The sequence below is a fragment of the Zeugodacus cucurbitae genome, chromosome 4 (assembly GCF_028554725.1).
Source record: "Zeugodacus cucurbitae isolate PBARC_wt_2022May chromosome 4, idZeuCucr1.2, whole genome shotgun sequence".
Classification (NCBI taxonomy): domain Eukaryota; kingdom Metazoa; phylum Arthropoda; class Insecta; order Diptera; family Tephritidae; genus Zeugodacus; species Zeugodacus cucurbitae.
In genome coordinates this window covers 48,743,376-48,756,275 of record NC_071669.1, presented here as the reverse complement: position 1 = coordinate 48,756,275, position 12,900 = coordinate 48,743,376, and the positions used below count along the sequence as shown (strand labels likewise).

The 12,900-nt window shown below is 34.8% G+C and overlaps 1 protein-coding gene across 2 annotated transcripts in view; it reads left to right on the top strand.

The window, feature by feature from the left end:
• LOC105221165 (division abnormally delayed protein) overlaps positions 1-12,558 on the top strand; it is a 301,758-nt gene extending 289,200 nt beyond the window's left edge. For both annotated transcript variants that reach the window (XM_054230175.1, XM_054230174.1), the window contains exons 4-10: positions 2,097-2,220; positions 2,323-2,739; positions 3,134-3,323; positions 11,079-11,251; positions 11,821-12,028; positions 12,087-12,228; positions 12,306-12,558. In XM_054230175.1, the coding sequence (XP_054086150.1) occupies positions 2,097-2,220; positions 2,323-2,739; positions 3,134-3,323; positions 11,079-11,251; positions 11,821-12,028; positions 12,087-12,228; positions 12,306-12,472 (1,421 nt within the window). In that variant the 3' untranslated portion in view covers positions 12,473-12,558. The remainder of the gene's footprint in view (positions 1-2,096; positions 2,221-2,322; positions 2,740-3,133; positions 3,324-11,078; positions 11,252-11,820; positions 12,029-12,086; positions 12,229-12,305) is intronic.
• Positions 12,559-12,900: the final 342 nt, after the last annotated feature.

Genomic DNA, 12,900 nt, shown 5'->3' with positions numbered 1-12,900 from the left:
TGTCGCGATCGCCATTAAATCTCCCACATCCGTGCCTAATTTACCTCCATCACCCAATTAACATGTTAGACACACCGCAGCATAACGGAAATTGCTGGCGTATGCTATAACGGACGCGGCTTTGCTATGCTAAATTGTTAGCGCTAAGCGCCGTGCTTTGTCAGCTTTGCCTGTTTGCCTGCTTTGAATACCTGAAAAGTTTTGGCACGTTTCCGTGGATCATGGATTTTGAGGCGTTGAAAATCAACTTGAAATGCAAATATTCGAATTTCATACATTTTATGGCACTTTTTTACTGTGAACGTATGTATTTTGCACTTAATTAGCATTGAAAAGGATTTTCTGCTGACAATTTCTTAAGAAACAAGCTGACAGTAAAATGCCAACGCTTGACTTTGATCGCCAATTAACAATTACCAATGAATTGGCAAGCCTTTGTCAAGCATTTTGCGCGATGATCTCATACAGACCGGCATTTTTGTTGCTTGACAGCGCAGCGTGCCTTTAAAAATGTATTTCCGCATTTTGAAAAAATGTTTCATCTTAATTTATTTTTTATCATACAGCGATATTTATATATACATATTCATATATATGATATATATATTCATCACGAATGTTTATTTATATTTATTTATTCTGAGCATACGAAAATTTTCGCTGACAATTTATGCCAAAAATAATAATTCTTTGAGTAAAATATTTCATGGCAAAATACATACTTATAAAATACTTATATTTTTTTTTGGCTCATCTCAACGGAACAGCGACACATTTACAACCAAAATTTCGATAATCTGTTTTCATCTTAGACGGCAACTTCATACTGCCGGCCTACGACCACGACTGTTTTCGCTTGATACTGTCATATGTGTTCCATTTTTCGTCGCCTGTCACAATCCGCTTCAAAAATGGATGGAGTTCGTTCCGTTTCAGCAGCATATCGCAGGCGTTGATTCGGTCCAGAAGGTTTTTTTGCGTCAAATCATGCGGCACCCAAACATCAAGCTTTTTTGTGTATCCAGCCTTCTGCAGATGGTTAAAATGGTTTGCTGACTAACCCCCATATCCTGGACGATATCATGATATGCCATATGCCGGTCTAACTCGATGTTTTCCATGATTTGATCGGTATTCATCATCACAGGTCTTCCGCCGGCTGCTTATCCATGGTGTCTTTTTCACCCGCTCTTAATTGTCGAAACCATTCTTCCGCAGTTCGAAGTGATAGAAGAGTACCATCCTCCAAAACACCATTAATCTCACAGAACGTTTCTCTAGTGGAAAACTTTAAAATAGCGCGAATTTCGGCGTAGTGAACTCCATGTTTACACGTCTATAACTGTGGAACGCAACATCCAAACTAATCATGCATAGCGTCGTTTTGTAGGTTATGTCAAGACCTTTCAAAGATGTATAGTATTGCCAGATACGAGCTCTGTGGCGCTTTATACATAGCCGCGAAAATCAAAAGACAAAAAGGCGGAAGGCAGATATAACCTAATATAAAATATTCTAATAAACCAATAATGCATCTGAACTTTACAACTTTTCCTTTTTCTAAAAAAAATGGCAACTCTTGTTCCAAATACACATAAAAATTGAAAAAATCGCAAAATTGTTCTAAAAAGGTTTGGTTAAATATATTTTTTGTTTGGAGGAATATCGTTTAATATTTTCCTTTTTTCTTTAAATGGCAAAATAATATTTCAAAATTATAGATTTCGTCAATAATTTCTATTTGAGACCCATTTAGGAAAACTTATACCTTGTTTGTTGTAAAATGTCAGTTTTAGAACCACATTTAATTCTATATTTCGAAAACCGATTCAGATTCTAAAATTCAATTTTCTTTCTCTCTTAAAGGGATTGAATATACCTTCTTATAAATGTAGACGTATTGACACTTATTTACTTTTTTCCGATAGTTGGCAACACTATTTCGAAATATTTTTTTAATATGGCTTATGTGCAAATACAAATTTCCGCACACTTAAATTATGAATGAAACTTTGTCTGAATATTCTCTATCAGATTTTACTATATTTTTACTCAAAGCATATATCTAATTCAATTATGTTTTTTATTATTTTCAGAACATGTCCTAGACCTTGCTGAACAATCCGAGAATAAGACCCTGGCGGTCTTTTCACAAGTATACCGACGCATGGTACCACAATCGAGCGAATTGATCCATAAACTCTACTCCGAAATCATGAAGTAAGTTAGAACAATATTTAAATTCAAAATCTCTCTATCTCACTCACTCACTCTTTTTTTCTTATTGTAATAAACTATCTTCTTCTATCTATCTATTTATAGCCATTTGAAGAATGCAAACAGCAACAGCAATCTGGAAGATGCTATTCATAAATTCTTTGTGAATCTATTTCCGGTCGCCTATCATCAAGCGGTGCACTTGAGCAAGGATAATTACGGCGAATTACATGAGGATTATATCAATTGCTTGAAGCACACATTCGACGATCTACAGCCGTTTGGCAGCATACCGAAGGAGATCAAACGCAATTTGCTGCAAAGTGTACAGACCGCGACCATTTTCTTGAATTCATTGCAACAGAGCGCTGAGGTGCTGAGCGAAACTGATCAATTATATTCGCTATATTTGACCGACAACTGTCAGAAGCATTTGCTCAAGATGAGCTACTGTCCAAGTTGTAATGGTTTGCAGAAGACACAAGTGAAGCCATGCTACAGCTACTGCATGAATGTATTCCAGTAAGTAGAGAGACGGAAGTGTGTAGTGACTAAGTCATTTCAATTATTTATACGCGGGTTGCTTTTTAGACTTCGGGTCAAAAGAAAAAAATTATCACCATGGAAATTAATATAAGTTCATTTGCTCGAATCAAATTCCGAACAATTTTGTCCAATCCGACGAGGATTACTCTGAAACATGTATCAAACACTTCTTCCGGCATCAAAATTTGTTGTCCAAACATTTTATTCTTGATATAAGTTTACCAAATACAACAATTTCTCAATGCCAGAGAGATAAATCAGAACCCATGCATAAGAAATGTTCCTTAATTCAATCGACATATATAGCACCTGAAGCTAAAATATAATATAAATATTAACGAAATTTTGTTCTTCCTTTTACGTCTTGCAGCGGCTGTTCGGCCCAATATGCCGGCGTATTGGATAGCCCCTGGTCCAATGTTGTGGATGCTATTCAGAATTTAGTGACGACACATATACGATCAGATAGCGGTATTGTTACCACAATTAAACAGCTAGATATTAAATTATCGGAAACCATTATGCGTGCTATGGAAAATGGACCTGACCTAGAAATGAAGGTAAGTTGAAACAGTAACAATCATCATTTAGCACTTGAAAGAAATTCCTAAAGTCGTTATATAGTAAAATTATAATCCTAATTACTAAGATTTTTTTTTAATTTTAATGAACTGTTTCCTAGTGGATTCTTAGAGTTCCCCGTTCAATATGTTTCACAATTTTTTCGAAACTGAAGATATACACATGTATTTCGTATTATTGTTCTTTTTACAAATCAAATATTTGGATATGATACACAGATCCATAAATATGTTCCATATAGGGTAATATTAAAATTAATTTTGAATATACCATACCAAGTAAGAATTAGGTTGAACCATCTGTTGTCATGTGATGGTGTGACGTCAGCACAACAAATGTCATACTAACTGAATATCGGTGTGAGCTACATATATTCACTGATACCTTTTTACACAATTCTTTCATGAAAATACGAAACTATAAATTAATCAACATAAGGTCGGTTTCATTAAGTCTATATTTAATATTTTTTAAAATAGAGGAAATGATCAGTTGAAGCAGAGAATAAGTAACTCAAATATTTTGGAATATATTTATCATTTACAGTCTTAAAAACTAAAGAAATATCTGGAACACCCTAACCCTTAAACCCTTCAACTCATGTTTTTTTGTTTTCTTACCCTATTAAATCTGTCCACTATTTAGTATGACGCTTCTTTTCTCCATTTCTGCTTTAATTAAATATCTCCAGTTTTGGCAATATTTTTATTCGTCAATGTGAGCTACCACATCCATATGTAGGAGAATGCTGGAATGAATGTCGTCGCCCTCATGTTACATTATATCTTCCTTTTTTGGCTCCCACTTTACTTGACCGAATTTACAGACATTAAAGTGGAGCAAATGTTCCAGTTTTTATCTCCCTTTCGATTGTTGATTTTGCAGTTTTTTTTTTCAACGAAAAAGACTAAGCGACAAAGCGGTATAAAAAAGGAGTCGTACACGGCATAATTAAGTTTCCCTTTAAACGAATGCTTGTAAACTTAAATGAGATCGATCGATTTAATTAATTAAATCCATTGTGTGTTGTTGTTCTTTTTGTGAAACTTGAAATAATATGATACATATATGAAGGCAAGCATTTGGTAATGTAATCAGTTTTGGTAATGATATCGAATACCATTTTTTTCTCAAGATCACTTTATATTTTCGAATTACATTACCAATTTCTTTAAGTATATACATTTTCTATATCACATTAGACTCCTTTCCTTCAATTATCATTTCATTTTTAAACAGTGACCACTTTAAAATAAAAATATTCAATCGCCAAACTTTTTTGTGGAAATTTTTGGCAAGATGATACTTTTAACTCTGATTTAATTATTTCAGAATATAATTTTTTTCGACAGTAATGACTGCAGTGATTCCGATCAGATCAAAAATCGATAGGTCTTTGTACGGAGAACTATATATAGAACATGAACATGTAAAAAAAAATCGATAGTGATCGGATCATTTGTTTTTGAGTAATCCCTGCAGCAAATTCGGAAAATGCTGTTTCGAGAAAAAGGCGTTTAAAGATAAAATGATCGTTATCACTGTTACAAGTGAATAGTGAAAATTTTTAGAAATTTCTAGAAATTATTATAATGATATATTCTAGTATACCTGAGAGCCCACATAAGAAACCGGAATCGTGTTATAGGGGCTGGAAGGGACAGTAGACTCCGAACAATACCTCAGGTACGTCTCTAGGCTCTCTAGCTGCCAAGCGGCTGCTCTTTAAATTGCTATAACTCAAAAACTATTTGAGATATCGATTTGAAATTTTAATATGTTATTTTTAAAGGTTTAGAAATTTCACACTAGGTTTGCCCCTTAAGAGCGCTACTTCCACTTTATGGTCGTCATACCAAAAGCCACACAACGAATGTCACAATCGATTTATTGAAAACCAAGTTTGATGAACGTGGTGGCCATGCAAAAGTAATCGAGTTCCATAAATAATGGCATCGAATGTACTTTCACTGGATTAAAGATTTTCATTCATCCCAAAGCATTTTTGTTTTATTTAAAAAAAACTTTTCTAGAGCTCTATTGAAAAACCCTTTATTTCTACTTAACAGATCGCTTTTTCTATGACATTGAGGCATTCCTTTTCTCCTTAAGGACCTTTGCTTTCTTGCCTTAAATTTATTTAATTATATTATACTATATCCCGAGTTTAACTATTGGATAGTAATTCCAAAATATTAAAGGTTTTTTGATTTATTTTTAACTCTATGGATTTTGCCGTTGTGCAATTATATAAATAAAATTCACTAATCGTTTTAGTGTGTTATCGTCATAAACAAAGAAGGAAGCTAATTACTAGAGCAGTTGATGAGGGCTGGGGGTTTTTGGTACGTGACTTAAAATATTTGCATGCCCATATAAACCACGTACAACAACAAGCAGCACCTGCAGCTCGCCAATTTATTACCACTTTGATAAATTATGAAAGTGCCTCGACAATGATTGATTAATGCACATTAATTTGACCTTTCGTCATTCGTTCGTCGGGCGTAGTCATGGCGCCCATGTGGTGCCAGTCGTTTAAACAATGAAAAGCATTATGCATCGCAAGGCAAAAATTTTCGCCAGTCCTCCAGCTTGGTGCCACGCGGTGCCACTACATTATGACGCCGTTCAAATTTGTGGACGTACCGCTACAAGTGTCAGTATGAGGGAAGGTGGCGGCGAGGTTGATGAGCAAAGCGGACAAAGTACATAACTGCATTCCGTTACTCATTTTATTGTTTCATGTAATTGAAAATAATTGCACTGGACTACAAGTGCATTTCTTCCTCGCTGTGAAAGCAAATTTGATAAAGTGACACCCACTGGGTGTGCTGACCATGAAATGATGACGCGGTCGTGAGTGACAGTAAGGTCTCTAAATGCGATCAATTTGGATTATATTAATAAATTCTTGGAAAAACCATAATTTGAGTGAGCTAAGCGTTTGAGAGCTACCATCAAGGGTTCCAATTATATTCTATGCAATTATTTATGGGGCTGTACGGGCTTTTCTTCATTCCTGTCCATATCAGTCTGTGGAATCTAAGGACCTTATATATGTATTATTATGACTTTTTTATGAAATATTGAGGCCCACTCTTTAAGGAAGCATTAAGATTATGGATGATCTCGATGATTTTTCGAATAAAGCTTTGGAGTAAAATTCCTTTAGATATGGTTACAATACACAAACCTTTAATGCCATATTGCTCCTCAACTCTAGAATCTGCTCACCAACCTATCGCATCCGGTCAGTACTTGTGACCTTCAACCCTAAACTTGCTATCCATATTTAATTTTTAAATAACTAATAAATCCAAGTAATTTGAAAAACCAACGTTTAGCCTTTTCACCTTCAAAGCTTTCAACTCAATCAGTCGTGCATATTTCTGTAAACTCATATGGGCACTTATATTATATACCATAAGTACTCGTAGTTTATTCAATGATGTCCAAGCTGATGAACGTTGCAGGCATACCGTACCATATTGTGAAGAACGTTTAAGCTTGTGGCACGTTGCACATAAAATGCATTCAATTTAAACGTAAAACGTAAGTTGTTGCATGAGCAATGAGCAATGAGGCAGCGTGTTTCCTGTCCTTATAAGCATTAAGCATTTACATAAGTGCACTTTGGTGTTCGAGTTAAATGAATTGTGGTTATACTTGTTGTTGTCTACTTTTATTTTTATTTTTTGTTTTCGTTTTTATTTGCCATCGAGTTTTGTCTTTGTCTGAATGTCAAGTTTGAGTTAAACTTATAATTTTCAACGAGTACTCGTTGGTAATACCGGAAGGTGTGCTTAATAATAAACTTAAGTGCTTTTGAGTGAGTGGTTCATGTAATTCCATTCATTCATACACTATCTATTGTCGTGATAGCGCATTATTTAACTGATATTATTATTGCTCTCTTAATAAAATAATGTTGTTGGATAATACGTTTTCAAGTGTAGTAGGGAATCACAGACAATTAAATTAATAAACTTGTAAATATATTTGTATACAACAATATTCAGATAATCTCTTAGCACTTACTTCAAAACGAAAAAAGCTTTAAGCCTTGCCACGTGGAATAAATTAAGTAAAATGTAAATGAAGTGTTAATTGAAGATTTCTTCAGATCATCTACTTTCTAGAGGAAATATTCATGCAAGCTTTTTTTAAATAAACTGAATTGTATGGTGTTGCCACCTATTTCTATATTCTTATTTATTTTTTATAAGAAATTCAGTGAGAAATTGTAAAATAATCACAAGCAAAGAAAAAAATGTTGAACAGGGTTACCATCTTATTAAATACCAGGTTAAAAAATATTATTCTACAAATATACATTATTAAAAAATATGTTTTTATACTCTCGCAACATGTTGCATGGTGTTGAATATAATAGTTTTGTTCACACCATAAGAAAGTTAGTATTGCAGATGAACGCATTCGAACAATTTAAAAAAAATATATAAATGGGCGTGACGCCACCCATTTATAAGTCAAAAACCATATTTCAGGAACTACTCGGCCAATTTTAAAATTTGTCTGACATCCCAATGATATATTTTGAAAATGGGCGAAATAGGTTCACAATCAAGCCTAATTCTCATATAACACAATTTTGAAGTCCATCTTAATCGTTTACTTTACAATCTATAAATTAAGCGCTAGTAAATATATCGGGCAGAACTTTGCACAGTCACTGCATTTATAATGTGGCATCGTCTATCCAACATCTGAATACAACTTTTCAAGGCCTTTTGGCTAATTTTTTACCGAAAATATCGGTAAATCTCTCAGACATTCCACAGAAATTATTCGAATGAGACGTGTTTCCTATAGTGTGACACTGTAGCAAAAAGGACAAAATCAGGTCAATACTTCATCTAGCCTCCAAATACCTCACATACGGATTTTTTTCTTATAAGATGTCACGAACCGTATTATCTTATAGTCGGAGATAGATCTAAAATAAGAGAAGCTATCTAAAGATTCGTTCTAATGGAATTATTTTTTATAAGTGCACGATAGACCGCTACAAAAGATTTAAAAATTATTAAAATCAACCAGTGGAATTAATTTTCGTTAAATTTCTTTAAATATTTCATAATCGTTAAGGGTATAAATCTTAATTTAAAACAAAAAACACCCCATTCATAGATTGTTAAGCCCACTTTGCATTCTACTCACTAAACTAATTAAGCTTCCCCTTATTTACAAATGTATGCTTCAACATTTACATAGTCGTTAGATGTATATATGTATGTATTCAGTTTAAAGGACATGTCCATATATGTGCATATGGGTGTAAGCATTGAAATCTTCAATTGTTTTCGTATTACACACATGTTTGTGTGGAGTTGTATAATATGTAGTCATATCTATGTGCAGCAGTTAATTAATATGCACTACAGCGCACCATTACCTGAACTACGTTTACATTTTCGTAAATTACACCGAAGAACTGCAATCACTGCAACTCGTTCAAACCGTTCGTAGAAACTCTACACAATCTTTGTACCAAGTCACCATATGTTCACATTACTGCCTTACTTTAGAGTGTTTGTAGGAGCAATACTTACAAATATACCTACGACGTACATACACATAGAGTGAGAAGCATAGAAATTAAGCCTGACCAAATGAGTTGAGTGCCTCAGATATACATATACACATACGAAGTATGTATGCTTATGCCAGTTAATAAACCGTAGGAAAACTACCTTTTGTAAAACAATGGAAAACTTCATGAAAACTCTTAGCTCAGGCACGATGCAGGCGCTGACTACTTCAATTCATATTTATTCGATTTTAATTGTCTGTGTGTTGCATACAAATGTTTTCAGCTGTGAATTTTCATTAGTAGCGAAGAAAACGTGCCATATGGAAGTAAAGTGTGGCTTCATCTCTTATCACAAATTTGGTCTTATACACAAGCACAGATATTATATATAACGTGCAAATGCACTTTGCTAGCTTGCAAACATTTTTATTAGCTTGTAGATATATTTTTGTAAAGCAATTTCCAACAATCAACTAGAAATTCTTATTTTATCTATGGCTTGCAGAAGGTGCTAAACATATGAGACCATTAGTCGTGAATCACTTTCCTTAATGTGGGAAATAGTAGAGTACATATGAATAGAATATTATCATTTTTCAAACAAAAATTCAAAGTGAATAGAAAGAGGATTTTCTCTTCAAAATGAGTAAGCCGCTTCGAACGTACAATCATATAAAAAATCCATGAAAGAGCCAAAGGTATAAGAGCATGATCTCGAATGGGAACTATTTTGAAGGCGACAACATTAATTTGGTTGAGTAAATAAATATTTTTTTTTTTAAATTGAAATTAAGTTTAATATATTGATTTACTAATGTTCATAATTTTGATACCGAAGACTTAAATTAATTTATTTGTTGACTTATTTCGACGCCTGAAGAAGGAGGCATACTAATCGATCTAAAGTTATCGATAAAAATATAGGTTTCTCAATTTAAAAATTAAAATGCATATAACATTAATTCCTCGAAATCATACTAAAATTTTCTATATTTTATATTATATTATATTATAAAGGGGTTTTCACTCCTGCCAAAGAACATTCCATGCCATTATGTATCGAGATTGATTTTTTTTGCATGGCCACCACGAGGACTCTTGCAGAAGTCCAGATGATGAACCCAATTTTCAAAGGTTTTCAAGCATAAATGCAATTTCACGTTCGATATTCGTACGAAGTTCATCAATCGTCGCTAACTTGTTGGCATAGACCATAGACTTGACGTAGCCCCACAGGAAATAGTCTAACGGTGTCAAATCGCACTACCGAGGCGTAGAAATTACTGGGTCATTTCGTGAGATAACACGTTCGTCAAACTAGATTTTCAATAGATTGATTGTGACATTCGCTGTGTGGCTTATGGCGCCGTCCTGTTGGAACGACGTATTGTTCAAGACCATATCATCCAATTCGCCCAAAAAATATTAGGTTATCATTGAGCGGTAGCGATTCCCATTCTCAATAGCGTGCCGATCTTAATCATCACGGAAGAAGTACGGCCCAATAACGCCGACGGCCAATAAACTGCACCAAACTATAATTTTTTTCATGATGCAATGGTGAGATAACATGTGAATGGCTTCAGTTCTTGCGTCAATTTGATCTTGTAGGGATGTAGGCCTACATCTTTTCGCAAAACTCGCCACAACGACGTCACAGAGGTGCCCAACGCTTGAGAACGGCGTGTGAGAGACTGATTTAGGTTTTCCACAATTGGAATACGGAAAATTCGCAATGGCACGGGAACATTTTGTACTGTGCCTGTAGATTCAAAATTTTCTACTAGACTCCCAATTGTTGATCTGCGTCCTCTCTTATGACAACCAAAAATTAGACGCAGCGCTCTTAATGTTAAGGCCACTGACTCCGAGTTTCGGTAGTAAATTTTAATAATTCCGACTCATTGTTGGATCGTATAACTTTGCATGATGAAATGGAAAACCTTGCTGAAGATAAATGTCAAAAGAGCGGGAAAAATATGACGTCATATGCTGTCCCTATCGGTCTACTTACTTGAAGCTATTTAAAAACCCTTTATAGTATGCCCTCAAATCATATTACATATTTGTACACATAAATATATAAAATCGATATTAACTAAATATGGTGCACAGTGTTTCCAATAACTTATTTAGTTCAATAAAAATTAATTTAATTTTCATTTATTTATTTCAGGTTAAGAAAACATGTGGCACACCAAAACTATTGCCCTCCCTCACTAAAGATGCCGAAACACGCCCACAACCACCACACAACATTAAATGGGCTACACCACCAGATGCGGAAATTCTGCACTTCCAATCGACAATCGATAAATCCAAAGAATTCTACTCTAACATCGTCAACAAGTGAGTAACGACCAAAATTACAGTTACATATTAAATTTATTTGCGCAATTATTATTTAGTGCGCGATCTAATTTCGCACACGTACTATTTTATAATTTACATTGCGTATCTTGCGTAGAGCGTCACGCAGTACGGTATAGTAGAGTGGTGCTAAAATAGCCGCGCTGAAAAAGACGAAGTTACAGAACATCTCCTTATTCGACATGGTCAAACAGGGCTGTAAATGAGTAATGAGTAGGAGCATGGAATAGAGAGAGCAGAGTTAGTAGGCAGTTAAATGAAAAATAGATAAAACGTATGCTTACCACTTTCACGGGCGGTAACGGTTTTGGCCGAAACACCTCGTGTATGGTATCTCGAGCGCTGAGAACAAATGATGTTAACATTTTTGGGTTTTAGGATTTTGTGCTTCTTAGAGAATTTCGACAGAGACAATAATTCAGTTAAAATGAATAATTCTAATAATTTGTTGCGGAAAACTTAAATGACAATAATATGATTTTTTTGAAAACTTCAAACTTTATTTTTCATTTTTTGTCCTATTTCTAATTACTACTTTCATTCTACAGTGTGTGTGAAGATGAGGACATACAACGTAATGATCACAACTGCTGGACAGGCGATCGTGTTGGCGACTACACACAGCTGGTTATGGCACAGGGTGTCGATACGCAACGTTATAATCCCGAAGTGCCATTGGAGGTCAACTCACAGTCGACGAAATTGAACGAGCTGGTTGACAAATTGATCAAAGTGCGCAAAAATATTGGTGCAGCGGTAAATATAATTTAGATAATTTAATTTAAATAAATAATTATGTTCAAAAACAACTTAGGTGCCATCCACCACACGTTCCTACTCCGATATTCAAAGCGATATGGCGCGTCACGACGAGGAGGGCTCCGGTCACATGCCTGACGACATGGACGATGAAGAGTATGGCAATCAGAATGGCTCCGGTGACGGTTCCGGTGATGGTAAGTTACATTTTTCTCTCAAGCGCGCGACATATTCAGCATACATTTTCCTCACTTTCATTTTCATTAATTTACAGGTGCCACCTCGTCACCATTCGATCCATTGGGCCCAACCGAGATCACCAACAACGACATACAGCCACGTCAAGAGAACGCGGCGACGTGTCACAGCAGCTTCGGCACATTGCTTGCCACCGCCGCACTACTAGTCCCGATTGCTAGCTTTTTGCTGAGCAGCAGCTAAATGAGCGCGGCGAACAACGGCGCTCGGCAAGCAAACAGCAGACAGCAATAAAGAGAAGGAGCATGCGAACGAAAAGTTGTTTCACTTTAGTAATACTATAAATAATAATTAATTTATATTAAAAACGAAGCAGGCAAAGAGAGGAAATGAAAAGAATAACAATTAAAAAAAATTAATTAAGTATATACATTTATAGATGTATGTATGTATCAAAAATAAATGCATATACATATATATGAGTAACAGATATGCATACATCATGTGCATTGAGCCCAAATAAAAATGTTATATAAATATATAAACACATATAGGGTGCAACTCTTTGGAACTCTAGCGTATACTAATACAATATACTATATGTAGATATGTATGTAGTATGCACTGATGCCACTTAGACATACTGCAGTTTGTATGTAAATGCTATTATG